Here is a 23,002-nt window from a genome sequence, read left to right on the forward strand (position 1 = left end):
CCAGGTAGGCGCTAGGATCCCTTCCAGCTCTAAAAGGAGCTAGGCCCAAGTTAGGCCTGTGTGTCCCAGCTATCTATAGAATGGGGACGACAACAATGACAGAGGAGACATGAGCATCCTCTAGTCTCAGATTTGGCAAGCTTGATAAACAGGTGCCAGAGACACGGGCAGACTTCTGCCGCATGAGGAACAGATGCTCCCAAAGGAACAGGGCCACCGGAAGGCTGAGCCCTGGGCAGGTAGGCTGGACCTTCTACAGAATCAAGAGGCTGGTGCTGTTTGGGAGGGAAACAATGTCGGAGCCCATCCTCACTCCCAACCCAGGGGTCCAGGAGACAGACAGAGCCCTTTCCAGCTGGGAGCCTGCAACAGCCAGACAACCCATTCTTAATGGCTCCTGCTTTTTGAGGAGGGGGTGGGCTATAGGAATTAGGAAGAGAGAGATGGGCCCCCACTGATGACACCAAACACAGCACAGCAACTGCTGCCCATTAGAACATTTATTTCTCAGAGAGAAAATAAGTTTCAGACAGTCATATTATAGTAGGTAAAATTAACTTTTGTATTCTTTACAAGCATAGATTTTTCTCTGTTTATTACCTCTCTTATACCATCTGTTATAAACAATTCTAGAAAGCAAATAAAGTCACTTTCTACAATAAATAGAGCATCGTGTGCTTCACAGCAGACGCGACTGAGACACATAGGCCCCATGCCACAGCAGGATCTGAGCCGCTTCCCATTCTAAAAGAGCAGTTTTAAAAATGAGACTCAGAGAGAGACTGAAAGAGTCAAGGAGACTGGAAAAAAAAAGAGACTAAGAAAGAGAAGGTGTTGGAGGGAAGAAAGAGATAGACAGAGAGAAAGAGAGAGAGAAAGCCCCGAGATCTTACAACACAGGTTGAGACAAAGGTCACAGAGTCCACAGCTGACCGACTACCTGGGGAGAGGGGACGCATTGGCTCCTTTAAATAAACCACACTGTGTGCATTTAAAATACTCAGCCACACAACGGAGGACTCAAGTAATGGAAACTATAGGCCTGAATAATTTAGAACAGTATTTTACAATTATATACACCATGTCCTTCCCTAGCCATATGCTGTATTGTATTTTTATTATTGTACAAAATCCAAAACTCCATCCTTTATGTTATAGAGAGTTTTGTTGGTTCCCTTTTAAACTCTGGCTCGTGTCCGAAATGTATAAGAAATTGTGGTGGTTGGTTGGTTGTATTTTTAAAAAGTCGAGTGTGTAAAAATGGCAGTGATCTCCCCAGTGACTTTGTTTTGTCCAAAACTCCCCTATGAAAAATTTAAAACAATTAAAAAGAACGTCAGGATAAAAATCAACACGGCGATCAGTGGCCTGCGACCTGGCCCTGCGACTTTGGTGCTTAAGAGGTGAAAAGAATCATCCAGAGAACAGACACTGAAGCCTCTGAAAGTTGTGTTGGTTTGTCAGTCAGCATTCCCCGTTTCACAGTTTTTTTTTTTCCTTCCATTTTTGAGAAGGTGAAGGTGGGGAAGGGGTTGAAAGGTAGAGAGGGAAGGGGACAGAGGATGTGAAACAAAAGCATGGTGTCCCCTGGGGTTCGGGATCGGGAGCAGCAGAGGCTGGGCAGGGCAGAGCACAGGCAGGGAGTGGCTGGACTGCGGGCACCACCATCCGTAGCTGCGAAGAGTGAGGCCCACGAAGACAGGATAGGAGGAGTGAGCAGCAGACCCAGCTGAAGAGCACGGCTGCACCCCATAGCCCTCGACATCCAAGTGGACGGATGGACACTCGCCTAACCAGCCTGGTCTGACACGAGCCCGCCAAGCCTCAGCCCGCCACTCGGCACACAGGGAGAGGGCCAGAAAGGCCCCGACTCCATTCAAGGGGCAAACTTTCACAGCCTGGCCTTAGCTGTGTGTCTGCAGCAAATAGGGGGTGGGGGGAGATGTGCTGGTGGAGGGGTCACCCGAATGGTAGGCTGCCCTCTGTCCTGGGCCCTGAGGAGCCAGGAGGAGGCACCCACCTAGCATAGCAGCTGGCCTCAAAGGGAATGAGACATAAAAAGAAAAAAAGACCAGTTTGGTGATGGTTTCTGTCCATTTGGCACAAAAGAAAGGAAAGGAACATGGGAAAAAGAAAGATGGCACTGGTGCAGAAGATGGGACAGGGAAGAGGTATGAGAATGCGTGATGGAGGGGAGAGAGGGTGAGCTCTGTGAGCTTCCCCGCGGGACCCTCGTGTATCCACAGACCCTCTGGGGTCAGTGTCAGAGCCTTGCTTGCCCTGAGGTGTAGTTAGCTGGGAGTGGGGAGGAGGGGACCAGGCACACCTTTGAGAAAGAGCCTAGGACCTCTTGCCTTCTGGGCTCAGGTCCATCTCCTTGGCCGGGCCTAAGCCTCACAGCTATTTCTACTTGTAACTGGTTCTTCAGTGGACTAGCCCCGGAGCGAGCTCAGGTGGGAGTTTTTGGCACACAGCAGGCCTACCAGGGGAACCACGCAGTTGGTCAAAAACTGGGGCCTTGCCCGTGGGGAGGACACAGCCCAGTCCCTGGCCTGCCATGGAAGGGGGAAGCTGCCGGCCATACGACTGGCTGGGGCAGGAAGAGGCCTCTGTGCCTCATGGGACAGAGGCAGGGCAGGCCGACGCAGGCCTGGCCCTGCCCTTACAGGTAGCTGGAGGTGACGAAGGAGTGGGGTCCCCGGACCCGGCTCAAGTGGATCATTGCGCGGTCGTAAGCCACCTGCACTGACTTTCGGATGCTGGTCTTGCGGCCTTCCAGCATCTTGAGCTTGTCTACGGTGTCTTCCACACCCAGGGGCAGCACTTTGTCCCTTGGAAGCCACTGCCTAAAATACAAGCACAATAAGAGGCCTGGGCTGTGGTGGGTCGCATGAGGGGGCTCCTCTGGGCCCACTTGCCCAGGACAAGCAAAGCCGGGGGAGGGGATACAGCAGGAGGAGACTGGGACACCCCAGGCAGGAGGCTCCAAGGGACCTGTTTTGCAGCCATGCCCTTCCCTGAGCCCCACAGCACTCACTCTGCTTAGAGGGCCATCAGGATCTGGGAGCCAAGAGAGGCCCATGTTAGCGTTAGCCCTCACCCTGCCTTAGGGCATCAGGGAGCTATGGCTAGGAACTTGGGCTGATACCAGGAGTCAATGATTCCTTGGTGGTGCCCACACCTGGTGTGTGTTTTATTTTTTAAATCCCCACGTGAATCTAACATACGGCTAAAAGCTAGCCTTTGGAGCCTGATCTTGGTTTGTATCCCAGTTCTGGCTATGGGGTCTTGGCTTTCCGAGCCTCAGCTTCCTCAGCTGCAAAATGGATTGGAGGGGATTGGTGAAGATTTAATGAGAATTAAATGAGATTATGTATGTAAATCAATCTGCATAAGGGCACGGAGTAGACAATAAATGGTAGCTATTATTATTTGAACTAGTTAGCCCTACCTCCTCATTCTATAGAAGCAGAGGTGAAAGAAGTCTCCTGCTGCTAAGAGAAACTTTGAAGGGCAAGTAAGCCCTTTGCCATGGACCCTGCATTGCCCAGAACCACCCCACCTCCACATCCCCCCACCCGAGGACTAAGACACACATGCCCACAGCCACAGGGAGGCTCTTGGCTGAGTCCTCTCCAGGAATCACCTTCCACCAAGGGAGCTACCTGGCCCAAGGTGACCCCCCCCACCCCCACCTGGGGGCAGCCAGCATTCAATGACTACTTGACACGAGGGTACAGAGGCACAGACCCAATTCCTGACATCACTAACAAGCCCCCCAGCTCCAGAGCTCCCCTGAGGATTAGCAGAGGCTTCTGTAGCAAGTGTGATGCCATTCAACAGGTCCTTCCGCCCAGCCCTGCACCCCTCATCCCCACAGCTCTCCCCAGTAAGCGTCCTGATAGAAATCTCCATCTTGGTGTTTTCCAGGGAATCCGATCTGAGACACTTCTCAGTTACTATTAAAGTGTCAGGGGCAGGCCAGCTGCTGGTAATGCCTCACCTTAACCTGGGTGAAGGCAGGGTCACAGAGTCCACAGCCCCTCTGCGGACCTCCCCAGTGTGGCAGTGTGTGCACAGCCTCCCAGTCGGGCCCCTCAGCCCACACCCTGATGCAATCTCCTGGCGGTGGCACCCACTCACCAGGTGCGCTTGTTGTCAAAGAAGAGGACAAGGAAGAGCTTCTCTCCAGCCTCGGCCTGTTTCTGCTCTCCCAGCTTCAGCACATCCAGCGGGGGGACAGGGATGGGGACACCATTGTGCAGGAGGCCCTCCCGGGGCATCTTGGGATCGATGATCTGGAGGCAGGAAAGGAGACTGCACTTAGCTGCGGGTGGAAGGGCTGAGCAGAGCATACTGCGCCAGGACTCCCTGCTGAACTGCCCACCACCAACCTATGCAGGGCCTTAGCTAGGTCCACAACCAAGTGATGAAGGGGGCTGACCTCTTCTGTGACCCCCCCCAGGACCCCAAAATAGAAGTCTTGGCTCTCCTTTCCCAGTTCATTGGCCTAATCCTCCAGCCCTGCCCAATCAGTTCTTCCGATGAGGGAGCTTGCTCCACGAACCCTTGGGGCCCAGAGTTGAAACAGAAGCAATGTGAATCCAGTATGGGGGTGTCAGAATTGAGGGGGTTATCTGTGATGTCCAGGCCAGACTGGCAAATTCCTTCTTCCCTACGTCCCATAGAGGAAGGGAGTGGAGGCCATTTTTTTCCCTTGTCAATTTCCCTTTAAAACCTCTGCAATCCACTTCAAAAGCTCTGGGGCCTTCCTAGACACCATGGCTATGAAGGAGGTTCTGTATCAGCAGCAGGGCCCATCTCTTTGGTTCTACCTACCACAGCCCCTGGTTACACACTACTTTCCTGTCTGACTGTAATCTTCCTGCTGTGTGGACTAGGTATATTTGTGGACACCTCCATGTAAGATCAGAAAGAAGCTGTAAAGACTGAACTCAGAGGGTTGCTGGAGACGGGAGAATGATATGGCAGGAAAGAAGGGCCACTGGAAGAATTAATGCTCGAAGCTGCAAGCTCCACAGGGCAGGGGCTCAGCAAAATGTCCGGTGGCATTGACAACCGTGATCTCTAGCTCTAGGAAGCACTGACAGAGTGACCAAAGCTCCTAGTTATTCACACATCGCCATCTCATTTCATCTCCTTGCTGATGTCGAGAAGTCTGCTACAGCTATCAGCTGACAGAGGAAAGCACCAAGCACAGGAGGACATGGCTGGCCATGGCCACGGCGGCTTGAGCCTCTGCTGCCTGCTGCCCTCCACAGCCCCCGTTTCCAAAGCAGTGGAGTGATCATCTCTGTGTGCTGAGGCCAGAGGGGCTTGGAAATGTATTGAGGAAGCAGCTTTCTCCAGAGATGAACAATCTTAGTTTCTATACCCTGTCCCAGGAGGCCTTTTCTCATAATAAACTGCTCTGGCTGTTTACCTTTGGGTGTCTGCCAGCTTCCCTACTTCCCTCTCGAGATAAGCAGCTGAAAGCAGGTGTTCTGGTTCAGCGTTTGCTCTAAGGAAGAACCACCTCTACCCTGCCCCCAGCTGTGTAATCTGGTCAAAACTCTTATCTCCCAGCCTGTCTGTCCCCCCTGGGACTGAAGCTAACTAAGGGTCCTAATAGGAAACACCACACAAGCCCTCCTGAGCTTCCTCAATTGAACAAGATAGCAGGGGCTACTCTTGACTAAGCCATGCTGGTTCCTGCCTTAGAACGGGGGGCAGATGGTGAAAAATGTCTCCCCCACCCCCACCCACCCGGCAGAAGCAAGGTGGGTAAGTTGCCCCTTGAGGAACTTCTCAAGAGAACTTCTCAAGTTCTCTTGAGGAACTCTTCTCCCTTTTTAAAGAAGATACAGGCAAATATGTCCCAAAATAACAAATGGACCACTCGCTCAAATGTTATGCAGACGTAAAACAACATGGCTTGTGATACACTTTAACACATTATCTAATAAATGTGTACATACACTATTATCATGGCTGTACTACATAAACAAAGACAAGAAATGATGCAAAACGCTTACAGTTGACATGCTAGAATGGTGGGGTTCCTGCTGTTTTTCTCTATTTTTCCAAAACCTCTATAACACAGATACATTATTTTATAGGGAAAAAAACGCTTTTTCTTTAAAAGCAAGAGCCAAAAAAAAAAAAATTAAAAACTATATATTCATTATGGACACAATTACATATTTAAGTATGCATCGGAGAACAACTGGGAGAGCACAAACCAAAATAAAAACACAGGCTGTGTTCAGGGGGTGGGTTTTCTCAGGTGGTGGCTGAATTTATTTAATCATGAAAGAAAATGTATGATTAAGAAGATAATTAAAAAGGGGAAAAAAAGACTAGTTTTAGACTTTTGTTGTTGTTGTTGATTTTTGCACTGTGAGACTTAAAAAAAACAGTATCAAACCTGTACAGCTTTAAGCACTTCCTTGACAACTATGTTGGGGGTCTCAGTGACAACAGAGCACAGAGTCGTGTGAAGGCAGACCCCAGGCCCAAACTCCTCAGCAGCTGGATCACAGTGTGCACCCCCCCAGCTGCCACTGCTAAAGGGGAAGTGAGGTAGGCAAAAGGCATTCCAATGTGGCCCCAGCAAGCTGTATGACTTCTTAGAGCTGTAGCTTCCTCCAGTCCAAAAGGGTCAGAGTTCCTGCCCTCTTGACCTTAAGACGCTGCTATTAGATCTGAAAGAGCTGCAAGAAGTCCAGAACTCTTGTATACATGCAAGCAGTTGGCAGAGTAGTTCACAACCCTGACTACAGATCATCTGGGAAGCTTTAAAAAATATTTATAGCTAGGGGCACCTGGTGGCTCAGTTGGTTAAGCATCTGACTCTTGATTTCAGCTCAGGACATGATCTTGCGGTCGTGGGATCGAGCCCTGTGTCAGGCTCCACGCTGAGTGTGGAGCCTGCCTAAGACTCTCCTCTCCATCTTCCCCAACCCCTCTCGTGCTTGCTCACTCTCTAATAAAATAAAATTAAGTAAAATTTAAATTAAAAAAATATTCATTGCTTAGTCTGGCCTTATTCTCACTGGGTTGCTCTGAGATGGGGCCTCAGTATCTGTATTGTTTAAAAAACTCCCCCATGATTCTGGCACACCCCAAAGGTTTAGAATCACTATCCTCCAGCGCCAGATAGACATTACCTTCCCAATACAGAGAGAGTTCTAAGAAATAACAAAGTGGTAAAAATGGAATTTTTAGCTATTGCTACTATGGAAAAAATGAGAAATTTTAGCTACTACTGGTGGGAGTAGACACTAGAACCAACTTTCTAAAGGGCAGCTTGGCAATTTGTATTAGAATTCTGCAGACCTTGACCCAAGAAGGCACCCCTAAGAATTCACTGTACAGAAATAATCATGATTGCACAGAGTAAAACTATAGTGATGTTTACTGCCAGCTATTTATCATAGTGAAAAACTCAAAACAATCTAAATGTGGTTAAATAAGGTGCATGCATACAACTGAGGATAATGTAGTCATTAAAGGGATGTTGATAAAGAATGTTTAATGGCACAAGACATGCGTGTTCATGGTACACCGTTAAGTGAAAGGGAGGTTAAACAGAGTATGGTCTCATATTTACGCATTAAAAAAAAAAAAAAGCTGAGTGGATATACACCAAGAGGTAATCTCTGAACAGATGAGACTATGGGTGATTTTGAACTTAGTGGCTCGGAACACAGGCTTTGACAACACACAAGTCAAACTTTGGGTTCAAATTCCAACCCTACCATTTAATAGCTAGATGACCACAGGCAACAGATAGATCCTCAATTTTCTTCCCCACAAAATGAGAAAAACCGTATCTTCCTCAGTATTTCGAGAATTTAGCATGACAAATGTTTAATAAATTCCCTACGACAAGCATATATTACTTTTATGCATAAGCAAATAAACAAATGCTATTAAATCCTTACAAGCCCTAGTCTCTATCTTCGCAGTCTTACCCTATTTTGAGTGTGCCAAAGCTGGGGACCTTGATGGTTTGACCCACCCAGGCTGGGCTAAAACCTCCCTCTCTTCTGCGGCTAAAGGTACCCCTGACTCCCACCATACTCTGCTGGCTTGATCCAATCAGATAAGCCCCCAAGGCAAGACAGGGGCCAGAACAGCCCAGGGGAGGGAGGAGGGTGGTGTCTGGGGCAGACTCACCAAGGCAGGGTAGGAGGGATAGCCTCGGCACTTGGCCCACACCAGCTCCAGGGGCTCCAGGTCTCCGCGGTCTTCAAAGGGCATCAGGAGGCTTCTGCCTGGGGGTGGGGGAGGGGAGGAGACAGCACCCAAAGGGGACTTGGAATGGCGCCCAGGAGGCCTGCCTGTGGCCTCCATTTCACTGGGGCAACCCAGGAGTGAGTCAGTCACATCCCCTCCACCCTTCCTCTTCCCTGCCCTTTCCTTAATTCTTAGACTAGACCAGGGGTCGACAAACTTGTTCTGTAAAGGGCCAAACAATAAATATTTTAGGTTTTGCAGTCCACGTAGTCTCTGTTGCAACTACTCAACTTTATTGTTGCAGCATGAAAACAGCCATAGATATTCTGCAAAGGAATGAGTATGGCTGTGTCCCCACAAGATTTTATTTTTAGACACTGAAATTTGAATTTCATGTAATTTTCATGTGTTACAAAATATCATTCTTCTTTTGATTTTCTTTTCAATCATTTAAAAATGTAAAAACCATTCTTAGCCTGTAGGCCCTACAAAAAACAGGCCATATGTTAGTTTGCTGACCTCTGGACTAGAACCCTAGGATGGTATTCCTTGGAAAAATATGACTGCTTTATCACCAGGACCCCATGAAGAGAAATAACAACCCAGCTTGACAAAACCACAAACTGCTCTCTGGGCCTCCCTGCGTGGTGGGCCTCATGATAGAGGCTTCATGGAAAAAGATGGCTGGGACAGACATCCCAGTAAAACCACTTGCTAAATGAGTTCTCTTCTGACAGGGCCACGCCTGGCCATCCAGGTCACCTGGATACACAGCACTCAGCAGAGCCAAGTAGGTCTGCAGGTCCTTCATGGGCATGCTTTTCTCAGAACCTTACACTGCGTGTCCTGCCTGGGGCAGGCACCACATCTCTCCAGTTTACTCTGTTCTGCACCCGATGCACTAGCACACGTGGATGGACTTCACAAACACTCCTGAACAGAAAGAGGAACCTTCCCTTCCCCTCCCCACGGCTATAAACTGAGAACTCAAGGTGACAAAGCTCAACCAAGGAAAAATGCCCAAACCCTGAAAAGTGGAAATTATATTCCTAAGGAACTATTACCACCCTCATTTATGATTAAAAAAAAAAAAATGTACTACTAATAATGAGGTATTGTTTCTTTTTTAGGATTTTATTTATTTATTTAGGGGGGAGGGAAAGAGAGCACATGAGCAGGGGGGTGGGAGGTGCAGAGAGAAAGGGAAAAGCACACTCCCTGCTGAGCAAGGAGCTGGACACAGGGCTCGATCCCAGAACTCCGGGATCATAACCTGGGCCGAAGGCAACCGCTTAACCGACTAAACCACTCAGGCGCCCCGAGGTATTGTTTTTTTTGCATTAGGTCAATAGCAATAACAACAAAAAGATAAAATCCAATACTAAAGAGGAAGGCTGCGGGGAAATTGGTGCAATTACACACTGTTGAAGAAACTGCAGACCAGTCTAATCCTTAAGAATGTAATTTGGCGGGGGGCATGTGCGTGGCTCAGTTGGTTAAGCATCTGACTCTTGATTTCTGCTCTGGTCATGATCTCAGGGTCCAGAGACTGTGCCCCGAGCCAGGCTCCGAGCTGAGCTAGGAGTCTGCTTGAGATTCTCTCCCTCTCCCTCTGCCCCTCCCCCTGCTTGCACGTACGCGCTTTCTCTCTCCCTCTCTAAAAATAAATAAATCTTAAAAAAAATATATAATTTGGCGGTATGTCTCAAGAGCCATTAAAAAAAATGTATGAATCATCTGCTTCAGTACATTCCGTCCATGGGAATTTATTCAAAGAAAAATAACTTTAAAAATGAATAAAAGGATTTTGAACAAAAATACACATTTACTACATTATGTATAACGTTAAAAGTTAGAAATAACCAAATGTCTAACGATAAAAGAGTTAAGTAAATTATAATGCACTGATTGAAAGATATATTGTTCCAATAATATGAGATAAATAAAGATTGTGTCAACATGAAAAAAGTGTGAGAGAACGTTGAAAAATGCAGAGAACGAAATGTTCTGGATTAACATTTTGTTAAAAATGTGCCTGAAATAAACAGAAGGCCACACAGAGAAATGAAGACAACTGTGTTAAGGTGATGATGAGACAGTAGAGGGTCGAAATTTTTAAATTTCCTTTCGCATCATTTTATAAGTATGTGCTTTTAAAAATAAGAATAAAATGTCACTACCAGAATCACAATGAACGTGCCAATCCACTGCCAGTTTTGCGCTAGATGCTGTTCCAATTCACCTAGATATGAGCCCTGCTTTCTGGGCACTGACAGTCAGACAACAGTGAAACACGCAGGCATGCATTCCTCAACACACATATGAGAAAGAAAACTGATGCTAAGGGAAAGTAAAGCGCTTGGGAAAAGGAAAGAAGAGAAGCCCTGACGCCTGTGTGTTATACGGAAGCTCCACAGACAGGGAAGCCAGAGCACCCCTCCCCCCACAGGAGGGCTGCACTCGGAGAACAGCCCGCCCTGTCCCCACTCCACCTGAGCACAAACCAGCCCTCTCCTTTGGCCCTGCCTTGTCTGTTCTTGAATCCCCTGGTCCATGTATTTCACTGTTTGGACCAGCTGGAGTAGAATGTCTCATGAGGACAGGGCTGAAAGCACTGGATCCCACGAAATCCCAGGGCAATGTGTGATATTCAGCAATCCAGGCTATCACTGATTACTCCAGTGAGGGCAGACTAGCAATGACTCTGGAAGCTACAAATACACACTTCTCTCAAGTACAGCAACTCCACTTCTCTACGTAAGTGTGTGCTCGCCAGCAATACAAAATGATCTATGTACAAGGTTGCTCACTGCAACACTGATTATAACAAAGAAGTGAAAACAACCTAAATGTCCATCTGTGGAGGGCTGGCACTCCTAGATAATGGGACATCAGGCAGCCAATAAAAAGCACAGAAGGATCTCCAAGATACATTATTAAATGAAAAAAGGCATGGTTTAGAGGAACATGTGTATATTAGCTTCTCTACTCTCTTAAACATACACACAAGTTTTGGCTTATATATGTATAAACTTCATCTAGAGAGACACAAAAGAAACTGCTAGCAGTGGTTGTTCTAAGGAGGGGACTCTTGGCTTTTCATTATGCACCCTTTTGTACCTTTTTGATTTTTGTTATCATGGGCATATATTACTATTCAAACTTAAGATGAACTTTAAAAAAAAAAAAAAAGAGTATGAATGACCTGGAAGGGGGTGCCATCTGCATGCCCAGTGCTTGAGAGTTTGGAGGAGCCACGGGTCTGGCTGCAGCTCACAGAACTGGTTTTTTGGAAGGCCTGGGCCCCCTCAGATCCACCGTACACCACTCCTCACCTGAGCTGCTGTAGTCAGAATCTCCATTTACACCTTCCAGGAAGGGGACGCGAGATAGGGCTGGCTTCCCACGGCTGCGTTTGGGGGGCGTCAGACCACTGCATATAGAGCAAGAAGGCAGAGGGGGCGAAATGAGCAATTTCAATGAATAACACACCCATTGCTGCTCTCCCATCTCTGAGAGGAGCGGAGCTACAAAAACTCTTCAACAAGAATGGTTTCTCACCTTCCCCTAACAACTCGCACTAACCCATGATACGCTTCTGACCACAAAGTTCCCATGAGGCTCTGAGGGACCACTTCATCCACGTGGAAGGACTCTGGAAGGAGATGCCTGCTTCCCTGCCCAGGGACTTTTGGCCTTCATCCAGAGGAAAGGTCACTCCAGGCACTTGTCAATCCTTACAGGGTCTAAGCAGCCTATTCATGAGGAGGGCCAGTCTCACATCTGTCCAGAATTCTTTTACTCTATGGTTCACGCTGCTTCTTTAGAAACCAATTTATTTTTGAGGTACAAAAATGTGCCTCTTTCCCAAATTTTCTATAAAGGACATGTCTTACTTCCTTAATTAGAAAAGACATTTTTTAATTGAAAAAAAAATCTACTTCTCACTTCCACTTTGTGTGTGAAGTGTTTCTTAGACAGAGATGGATTTTTTTTAAACAAACAAGCAGACCATTTTTTTTCCATACGGTTACTGCAGAGACGTAAAAAAAAAAAAAACCCATATATATATGTATTAGACAGAGACTAGAAGGTAATAAAGCAAAAATGAGAATGGTAATACCAGAGTAATGGTATAACTGGAACCCACCCAAGCATCTGTATTTTCAAATAGTTCTCAATGCAATTCTAATGTTACGACCATAGCTGCGAGCCTCTGGGCAAGAATGATGTGGCTAGGGCTTGTTCCCACCCAAACTTTGAAAAATATCACTGCTATACAATTTTTTCAATGAAAAAGAAATGCTTAAAAGATGGGGCAACAATCTGAGGAAGAGCAGAAGTGCTTAGGACACCCCTGGTGGGATAAAAGGAGGCTGGCGTCAGGACTGGCTGGACAGTAGGATACTCCCGTTTTACTGAATCATAGCTGACTTTATTATAGTCTTATTCAGAAAACCTCGCACAACCAGAACCCAAGGAATCCTAATCCTTCAGTAACTGGCAGGTTGGTAGTTTTTTCCTGCTAGTCAAAATTAGGACCTGTTTGGAAAAAAAAAAAAAATTAACACCTGCTTTACATTTCGGTTTCAGTTCCCACTCAACCTATAAAAATCTGCCACTGCACCTAAGAGACTCAGAGGCCTCTCAAAGTTCCTATCACGGATCTGGGGAGACATCTTCAAATATGACAAAAGAGGGCACGACGAAGTGGTTAAGAGGAACTCTGGAGCCAGACTACCTGGGTTCAGAACCTGGCTCTTCTGTTCATGAGTTCTGTGACCTTGAGCAAGTTACCCACCCTCTCTGAGTCTGGTGTCCCCAGGTGCTGCTGTGAGGATTTAGTACATTAATACACAGACAGCACCCAGTACAGCACATACCCAGTACTCAACAAATGGCGGATGGTAGTTATATAACAAATACTATTATATGAGTGGCAGTAAATTTTAATGTCTCACTTTAAATATTATAAACTACTAATATTGTACTATCAAATGATGAGCTCTGAGGAGGAGGAGCTCAACAAAATAAGATGCACCACCACAACTAGGTCCATATACTCCTGTTTCATAGAAAAAGCACAAAGTGACTCAACCTGGCCTGCATTTCAGGCCTCTTTCCAAGTTACGCAGATCTAAGCAGCCAACCCAATCTGTAATTATTTTGTTTACTGGTTTAACATTCATCTCTCCCTTCTAGAAGATAAGCTCCATGAAAATACACCTTATCAGTACTTAGAACAATGCCTGGCTTGAAATAGGTGCTCAATTATTAATAATTGAGTAAGTGACCCATAGAAAGCGGGCACAGCCCCAGTCTGCTCAGAAAATCATCAGGAAATATAAAACCTGGGACAGGTGGGGAGGGGGATGGGATTAGTGAACACAGGTTCTTTCAAGGTTCTTTCTAATTCTGGGATTATATGATTCCAGTCTAATTAGTAAGTAAAGGGGCACCTGGATGGCTCAGTCGGTTGAGCGGTTGACTCTTGGTTTCTGCTCAGGTCATGATCTCAGGGTCCCGGGATCAAGTCCCACATCAGGCTCCACGATCAGCAGAGTCTGCTAAAGTTTCTTTCTCCCTCTCCCTCTGCCCTTCCCCGCCCCCCATGCGTGCACTCACTCTCTCAAATAAATAAATCTTTAAAAAAAAATAATTAGTAAGTAAAATCTTCCTTTATGTACTTACCACCCTCCTGTTTTAAACCCTGCAATTCCACTGAGATCCACTGAGTTAAAGAGGAAATGCCTTTCAAGGGCATTGCTCCCACAATGAGCAGGGCTCTAGAGAAATCGGTGGCATGGACTGGAGTTCTGCACAAAGGCAAACACATGGCCCGACGACAGGCTAACCAGAGGCTGGCCTGGCTTCCCTCCTGTGGTTCATGGCTGGGACGAGAGCCCTTCATGGAGCGAAGGGCCAAACACACCTTCCACTTGACTAAAGTCAAGGGCTAGGAGGGGATAGTTTGATAATCCCACTCCTACCCCACCCCGATGAACTGGGTTTCCAGGCATCATTATCTTTGAAGAGAGTTAGGAATTCCAACCCAGGACCGGGGTGAAAACATCTTGTAAGATTTTGAAAGCTCTGCTTCCTCTATGCCTAATGACTGTGTTTTCTCCCATCCACTGCCCCTGTATCTCTAGAGACCATGGAGGAAGAAAGCTAAGGTGATTCTGAGGCTTGGTGGGAGGAAAAATCTCAAAGGAACCACACGCCACGGCAGGGGTCCTCCTGTAGCCACTCCCCCCCCCCCCCCAGGAGCCCAGTAGCCAGGGTAGAGTGAGTATCTAACAAAACACACACTCAACCTGCCTTGGAAGCACTTCAAACCTAGACGCAGTCTTTTGGTGCTGCCCTGGGACCTTTCCTCCCCTACTCTGAACCCAGGATCCATTCAGTAGCCATGTTGGGGGACCATGAGTTGGCCTTCAGGACAACTTGTTTCTCCTCTGTGGCACTAAGGGTCTCCCATTTCCACGAATCCCACACTTCCTGGTGTCTTGCACAGCACCCATAACACAGAGTAGGGATTCAATAAATTCTTGGACTTGAAAGAAACTTTAATGTTCTGGTCTCAGAAATCCTCCCTTTTGGTAAAAGAATGGAAAAAGAAACCCACCCTTTCCCAACTCAAGGATGGCAGAAGATCTAGGGCCTTTGAATAAATGGCTATTTCAAACTTCCTATCTGCTCATGTCTTATTTGCACACCACACCTCTAAAGACGCCTTTGCTACAATGCCCCAAAAGGCAAAGGGCAAACCCATGTCTGTAACTGGGTTATCAGAGTGGCCCAGCGGGGTGGGTGGGGGATTGACTCAAATGTTAACTTAACTGGGCAACAGAGATCTGGCTATCCCTGTCCTCTGGAGCCAAACTCAGCTCTACAAACCCTGTAAAGCATCAGCAGCACTCCTCCCCTCCCAGTCAGATCAGGCCTGAGAGGCAAGGGTCACCCTGTTTCCTAGGAGCTACCAGAGTTACAGACCAGAGGCCTCAGGAAATAGGAGGGGTGGGGGAAGAAAGAACTTAGATAAGCAGGAGGAGGTTCCATCTGGAGCTGAACAGAGAATAAAGGGAGAGGTGGCAGAGCTGCCAACCAAGCTTTGGGAACAACTGTTCTTACCTGCAAGCTTCAAATGCCAGTCCACCACTGAGACCCAAACTACATTCGGAGTCAGACCCGCTTTCGGTGTGTTTTCCAAAGCCATTGGTCACACCTGCCAAGGACACACAGAGTAAGCTTTGGTGCGGAAACCCCCTTCCCCTGACCCACACTGTCGTCTGAAGCAGCCGCCTCGGGAGGGCTCAGTGAGGAGGAGTGGAAAGTGTGGCTCTTCCTTCCCACGTGGGAAATGGGGCTTGGGTGGCGGAAAGAACCTGGTGAAGATTTGGGGGAAATGTTGCCTAGAGCAATGAGCAGACACTGCATTTTCCTTCCCATCCCACTGGTTTAATTTTAAGGAAAACACAGCACACAGCTCACACCAGTTACTGTCATTTGGCTACAAAAGGAAATACCAAGACATCCCTACTCCAGCTGGCTCCTAAGTCCCTGGATCTGCTTCTAATTTCAAGCCTCAATTATCAGGGAGTCTCCTCTGCCTCTTGGGGAGCCCACCCACCTTGCCTCTTCAGATAAACACTCACACACCCTATCCATCACACAGCTGGCAACAGCTAGCTTCATTCTTTTGGGATGGTGTCAGGAGAGGTTGGGGCAGGGTAAAGCTGTATCAGTCCCACCCCAAGATATCTAGCAAAGCTAGTCAAAGCTGAGGATGGGGGACTTCAACAGATCTAAAGCAGACCTGACCTTGCTGGCATGAGGAGTCAGAGTTCCCAGGGTTCTAGACTGGGATCTGAAATACAGGTCCCTTTTCCTCTTTAACTTCTGTTTCTCCGTTTCCAAAGATAATACCTTCTCACAGAGGACAGTATTACGTATGAATAAGAGAAGGTCTGTTTACAGAAGGGGGCCCTTTGGAGGCAAATGAAGGCTGTCTGGTCATCCCAGGGACATGATGCCCATGAGCTGCAGAGGCTTCAACTCTCCTCTCTATTACCTGATTCCTAATCACAATCCAGAGTCCTACAACTCTGGCAGCTGAGCCAAGAGCTCAAAGCTCTCAGTCACAGATACCTTGGCCAGAGAACTGTGGGGCAAGTTACACCTGTAAGAGCAGGTGCCTGAGCCAAGATATTGGACTCTAACTTGGCTGTGCCTCTAACATTATGGCTTCTGTTTAAATCACGAAGCCAGCTGCATCTCAGCTGCCTCAGCTGCCAAAGATCAACACCTGTTTTTGTGACACTCCACTAAGGTTGTACAGAAATATTCCTGGGTGCCAGGCCTCTGGAATGGTGGTGGATGAATAGATTCTAGCGGGTTCCCCAAGCAGTAGGCCCTCTCAGGTTGGATGAGCCTGACATCCAGACCTATTTTCTAATAGCGGGATTTTTCATTTTTAGAGCACAGCCTTCTCAGTGTTGTCTGGCTGCTCCTCATAGAGCAGAGATGACCACCGTCATGCTACCATCGACTGCTGCCAACCAAGTACTTCATACGGGATATTTCCAATTCTTAGAGCCCTGCAAGGGAGGTATTACCTGCCTCCTACTAGAAGTAAGGAACAAGCTTGAAAGGTTAATTAATTTGTCCAAGCCTACACAGCTCGTCAGAAAATGGGATGTGAACCCTGGTCTGCCTAACTCCAGGCCTCAGACTCTCGATTCTATATACTAATCTACTGCCCTAATACACGGAGGCTTGGGCCAGATGGGGAAGGGAAGGTATTGCTAGAAACAAAGTGTTAGGTGGGAAGCCAAAAAGCATGTGCTAGCCACACAGCCCAAAGCCACCACATAAAAGGACAAAAAGAGCAACACGAAAAGCAAAAGCCAAGAGCAGGCCTCTCCCACCAAGCAAGCTGCCCTCCCCCATCCCACTAAGACTAAACGACACTGTGTGCACCTCCAGGCCCACCTCACCCATCCAGCAGTGGCTCCTGACACGCCAAGAAGCCCCTCTCCAAACTGTCCCTCACAGGCACCCTGTCCTTGTTCCCATGCACGAAGGCCTGAGCCCTTGGCTCCATCTACTCCCTGATATTCTGCCTCCTCTCACAGGACCAGCTCACGCCCCGCCTCCTCGTGGAGCCTTCCCAACTCCTCCAGCTCCTACTCCCTGAACGCCCCCAGCAGTGCTGTCACTGCTGTGTTAGCAGTGCTAACACATAACCACGTACGGTCTGGCGCTCTAACATCTCTGCACCTCAGGACACAATCTGGTCTCCCCCCGGACTGTGGACTCTTCCAGAGCTGGAACTCAGTCTGACTTACTGTATGACCCCCTGTGACCAGCTTGTGCTGGACGTGTAGTAAGAACTCCTAAGGGATGGAGCCCCTGTTACCTACCTCTGGAGCCTCGTCTCCACCCATATCCCAGCTAACTCTGCGCAGCTGCGCTGGTTTCCGCACTGTTGCCCAGGCACGCAGGCGTTTCCACCTCCAGGGCTTGTGCACTTGCTAGCCTATCTTTTTGAAGTGTTCTTCCCCTAGATACCCAAATAGCTGACACCTTCAACTCCTTTAGATCTTTACTCAAAGGTCCCCTCCTCAGGCCTCCCCTGGCCACCCTCTCTAACACCATCCCAGTATCCTCTACTCCCCTTCCCTGCTAGATTTTTCTCCACAGCTTCTAATACAAGATGCAATCCACTCATTTGCTTTTAGTCTTTCTTCCCTACAAGGGAGATTTTTGCCTTTTGTTCATTGATTCCCCGCCCCCACCCCCAGTGCCTATGACAATGCCTGACAGAAATATCTGATGAATGAACGAACTAAAGTGAAGGTAGGAACCACTTTACAGTGGTTACACATAGCTTTGCATCCCCCTCAGGGCCAAAGAGGGCCCCAGACACAATCTGGCCATCTCAAGTTACTTTCTCAAAGCCTTTTCCTCTAGGCCCCTACTCATGTGCTAGGACCAACTATAAGGTATGGAGCCCTCAATGCTTCTATGGGTGTCCAAAGAGGCCACTGGGGAGGCAGCCAACTAGGGGAGGTGCTGGCTGGCAAGGCAAAGCAGGAAAGCAGATGAGAAGTAGAGAAGTCACAGGCGTGGTCACCTGTCTCCTCCTCCTGCCGGGGGGACCTCTCCCCTTCACTCTCACTACAGCTCCTGCTCCTTGGCCGTTTCCGGGAGTGCTGTTCATCCTCGATGCTGGCCGGAGAGGCAGGAGAGCCCACTGCACCGTGGTCCTCGCCATTCTCCAGGGCCCTGTCAGGGCTCCTCTGGAGCTTAACCCCATTCTTGGCCTTCTTGAAGAGGACTGAGGTGCGGCGGCCCACGCCACTGAGTGGGGCACCAGCAGGGGCATCAGGGGCCATGAGAGAGACTCTGTTGATGCCATTGTCACTGAGCAGGCGTTGCAAGGGCTCACTCCCAATCTGCAGAGGTGATTTTTCCAAGAGCTCATCTTCTTCCACCTTTCTGGGCTTTAGGAATCGGCTTGGAGGTTTGCTATCATTAATGGGTTTCAGAGTAGGGGGATCCGGAGGGGAGTCTTGCTCAGACAGGGAAGGTGCAGGCCCAGTGGGCTCCAGGGTTGGTGGGGGAGGCAGTTTGGAGTCATCTGTTAGAGAAAAAGAGAACCTGCTTGAACATTTTAGAAAAAGTCTGCCCCTACAAACCAGATACTGACACTGCTAACCAAGAACCAAAGGCATGGGCTATTATAAACCTTGAGGCATATCCCAGGTCTCCTGTCTAAGGCAAAGAGAATGTAGGATTAAGTTTTATCAGCATTAGTAATTCTAAACCATGTGTATTTGAATCACCTAGGAAGTTTCTTAAAAATTCCAGTGTCAAGGTCCTACCCCAGACCAAATGAAACTAAATCTCTAACGATGGGGTATTTTTTTAAAAAAGCTTTACCAGGTGAGTCTGATGAAATGAGTGTTACAAACCATTACTTCACACCTGAGAAAACTGAAAGGCACCTGGCTTCATCAATACTCAGTCAAGTTCAGCTTTACAGATTAGAGGTGCACAACTCTTACTCGACTCAAGTGTTTTCCCTCTGTCAGTGTATTTTGTCTCCTATCACCCAAGTGAAGCAAGCAGGACAGAAAGAGTAAGTTTACAAATGCGGAAAAATGAAAGCAAGTAAGTTACCTCAGTGGTTCCCAAACATGTCTGTTCGTTTGCCACTGTGAAACTTTTAAAAATTAAAACTTCCAAGCCACAGCCCAGACTTGCTTGAGAATTTTGTTTTGAAACCCTCTGGGAGGAGCTATTGCATCCAGTCGCTGGATAGGACTCTGCACTGCCACAGGCCAGGAGTGGGATACAAGTGGCATGCTGACTGCCACATAGGGAGTCAGGAAGAGTGACTGCCAAATGGGACCTCCCAGCCATGTCCTTATTCTCAGTCAACCTACAATAAAATGGGCCATTCCTTGCAATTTGGCCCTTTACCCTCTGGAGATAACTCTGAACATTTCTAGGCTGTGTGGATAACAGACCATCCCCAAGCTATAGGCTCAGCTCCCAGGACCTGTACGAGGAATACAATTCTGTCCCCAGTGAAGGGGAAGAATGGAAAGCAGCTCAGCTTTAAGGCTGGGTCTCTGAGAATCACCTCTGGATGTCTTTTGCAATCTGGCCTTTCTGCTTGGGATGGGGCTGTAGACTTGGCCAGCTGGGGTCAAAGCCATGAGGTAGCTCAAGAAGCCAGACCATCTTTAGGGTCTTTCTTCCTTTTCTATCCTCCCACCCCACAACCTAATCTGGTCTAAGGGCCTATCTACACGATGGTCTAAGGTGAGCTAATATTTAACTAGTATGTGCAATACGACCATATCACGTACAAGATACTATAAATACTTCTTTACTGGTTAGTAAAGACCTGCTGGGCCCCAGCCTCTAAAACTCCCCAAACCTGTCCACAATCTAGCAACTAAACATCCACGTCAGTGGTTCCCAGGAGCACACTCCAATACCACAGCCAACATCTACTCTGCTGAATTTTGGTCTCTACAGATTATTAAATATTTTGGATATCATCCCTGGATATACATGGAAGTGTGACCCCTCCAAGGGTTTTTGCTTGCCCACAAGGGTCAGACCTAAACTCAGGGAAGGATGGTTCCACTATGGGATTTCAGCTCAACCCTCACTCCGTTACCTTGGCCTCCAACCCCCCCGACTGCCCCTGTCTCTCACCTCTGTCCCCATCGTCTTCTGGCTCCCCCTGTGGGGCCTGCTCCAGCACAGCAGCATCCCCCTGGGGCCCTGCTGGCAGCTCCCCATTAGACACAGTCTTGTTCAGTGATGGTGGCTGTGGTGGTGGGGGTGGCTGCGCCAGCTTCTGCCGAAGGGCATTGATCTCCCTGCGCAGTAGGCGGACGCGGCGGGTCCGGGCCCCACTGGACCGCATGGCGCTCACCAGGTCCAATTTCTCCAGCAGCTCCTTCAGCTGCACCTCCGGGGACAAATGGGCCCGGTTCTCCGGGATGAGGATGTTGTCCACTGCCAGGGAGAAGGGAGGACAGAAGGGGCTGAAGGACCTGCCCAGCCCAAGGCAAGGGGAAGGGACCGAATCCTTCGGATGCAAAATATTCTCCTGGAATACCTGGGCCAGTGGCTTCCAGGAGTGTCACTGTGGGGCCTTGGCCCTGGTAACACCACTGCCCGGAGGGCAGCCACAGGCACAAGGTCAGAATCTGGGAAACATCTGCAGGAAGCAGTTCACAGTCATAATTACAGGCTCCGTGGAGCAGGCACGAGGCAGCTTGGCAATCCCCCGGCCTGAGTGACTGGCTACTGCCATTGAGAAGCAGGCAGAGTGCGGGGCTCAGAGGCAATTCCATTTTCCTGCTCCTCTACCTGCACTCTTCTCAAAGAGCCAGACGTACACGAGCATTGCACTCTCCCTGCCCCAAGCTCCAATGCCACAGAGAGGGCGTCCAGAAGAGGAAGACCCCTGGTAAGCTTTTAGCTTTTTCAAACAGACAGCTAGTACCTGATTCCCTATCCTGCCACTCAAGAAATACTCGGCGAATTAGTTAAACTTTAACTCTTGGAACTACTGCAGCCACAAGCAGGTATATCCCAGCTTGTGCCTACCCTCAGCTCTCCTCCTCGTGTCTACCCTATGTAGCTCCAAGGCCCACCCCGATCCCTGGCTGTCTGAACTCTGTCCCTGTGCCTCCTCCTGGTCCCTCTTCTCCCCACCCACCCAGGCTTCTCACCGTCTTCCCAGGAGAAGCGGTAAAAGTCCTCCAATTTGGGTGACTCAGGCAAGTGGGTGCCCCTCTCGGGGTCATAGCCGATGTTCTCTGCCTGCCGCCGGGCATGCCGCAGGATGGCCCCTCCCAGGTCCCTCAGGCGGACAGCTGCTCGGTGGAAAATTGTGTCTTTAGCATTATACTTCATGCAGTTGGTAACTATAAGGTTAAAGTCCTCCTCAAACTCCTCCAAGGTGCGGTACAGGTGAGACTCCAGCTTCCGCCTCATAGTAGAAAAATCCATTGGCTTGGATATGAATTCCAGGTAATCTGGAACCTAAACATATAAAACCTGTACAATTACAACAACCATTTACTAGCCAAACAGGTGCACCCTTCACCGGCACTCTTGCCTCCCCGTTTTCTGGTTTGGCATGCTGGCTCAGGCAGAGCCCCAGGGCCCTGGCCTTCCCTTGGTCTGCTCACCCCTCACCATGGGCAAGTCTACTAGCTTTGCCAGAAACCCCCAGGTCTTGTCCATCCTGCGGCCCAACCCCTTCCTGGCCTACTCAGACCCTGTTTCTAGTTCAGGAGGGGCTCATTGCTCAGAAAGTGGTGAGGGAACTTGCCTCACTTAGGTTGACAGGTTCGGCAAAGATATGTGCCGGATCCTTCTCCTGCAGCAAGTCCAGTGTGGTCCTCAGCAGAACGTTGAAGGGCATCAGCTCCAGCTCCATGGCAGCCTGCTGGACCTTGACCTGTGGAGGTGGAAAGAGATCAGAACACCCCCTGCAAAGAGGCACCCGACTTCTTGATGACTATCACCAATCATGTTCAACAAATTTTCACAGGATATTAAGCTGACCACTATATGAGGAGCAATCACCCAGCTCTCAGCCTAGAAATAATGACCAACAGCTACCACTTTGTGACTGTTTCCTATGTATCAAGCACCATACCAAAAACTTACAATACTAAGTTAACACTTTCATAGTCCTTCCTAAATGCCAAGTGACATTCTAAACATTTTATGTAATATAACAAGTATATGAGGTAAGTACAGATGAGGTATTTTACAAAGAGGCACCGGCAGCACAGAGAGACAAGGTAACTGGCCTGAGGCTACCCAGCCAATAATGGGCAGAATAGGGACTCAGTCCCAGATAGTCTGATTCCGGTGTGTGCTCCTGACCACTCTGCCACGTTGCCTCTCTACTTAGATTACCTCAGTTAATCATCATAGTAACCCCGAGGGAGAAATGGCTATTCTCCCCATTTTACAAATATGGAATCTGAGGTTTGGAAAGAGTATGAGGAGTCACTAACCCGACAAGACAGAATTTGAACCCAGGTCTGACTTCGTTCAAAGAGCGCACTGATAAGATTTAAAATGTGATTTGGGCCAGAATTCTCACTTAGTATGCTGAGATATTGATCCCATCGGCCCTTGGGGCATCGGGGTTGGCCCAGGGCCTGGAGGCTCACCTCCTCAGGCAGCAGCAGCATTGTGCATTTACAAT

The 23,002-nt window shown here is 48.5% G+C and overlaps 1 protein-coding gene across 4 annotated transcripts in view; it reads right to left on the reverse strand.

Annotated features, from left to right (window-relative positions):
- Positions 1 to 482: 482 nt before the first annotated feature.
- The window catches only part of BRPF3 (bromodomain and PHD finger containing 3), a 34,492-nt gene continuing 11,972 nt past the window's right edge, over positions 483 to 23,002 (reverse strand). For 2 of the 4 annotated variants that reach the window (XM_028120555.2, XM_028120554.2), the window contains exons 5-13: positions 22,112 to 22,240; positions 21,507 to 21,819; positions 20,479 to 20,784; positions 18,380 to 18,886; positions 15,376 to 15,469; positions 11,577 to 11,674; positions 8,182 to 8,279; positions 4,144 to 4,298; positions 483 to 2,846 (exon numbers count right to left, since the gene is read on the reverse strand). In XM_028120555.2, the coding sequence (XP_027976356.1) occupies positions 2,663 to 2,846; positions 4,144 to 4,298; positions 8,182 to 8,279; positions 11,577 to 11,674; positions 15,376 to 15,469; positions 18,380 to 18,886; positions 20,479 to 20,784; positions 21,507 to 21,819; positions 22,112 to 22,240 (1,884 nt within the window). In that variant the 3' untranslated portion in view covers positions 483 to 2,662. Of the gene's footprint in view, positions 2,847 to 4,143; positions 4,299 to 8,181; positions 8,280 to 11,576; positions 11,675 to 15,375; positions 15,470 to 18,379; positions 18,887 to 20,478; positions 20,785 to 21,506; positions 21,820 to 22,111; positions 22,241 to 23,002 lie in introns of those variants that run through there. The other 2 variants (XM_028120556.2, XM_088024010.1) reach the window with 2 other exon arrangements.

This window comes from Eumetopias jubatus, unplaced genomic scaffold, assembly GCF_037043125.1.
Source record: "Eumetopias jubatus isolate StellerSeaLion01/CBP00866 unplaced genomic scaffold, mEumJub1_p1.0 scaffold_6, whole genome shotgun sequence".
In the NCBI taxonomy this organism is placed as follows: domain Eukaryota; kingdom Metazoa; phylum Chordata; class Mammalia; order Carnivora; family Otariidae; genus Eumetopias; species Eumetopias jubatus.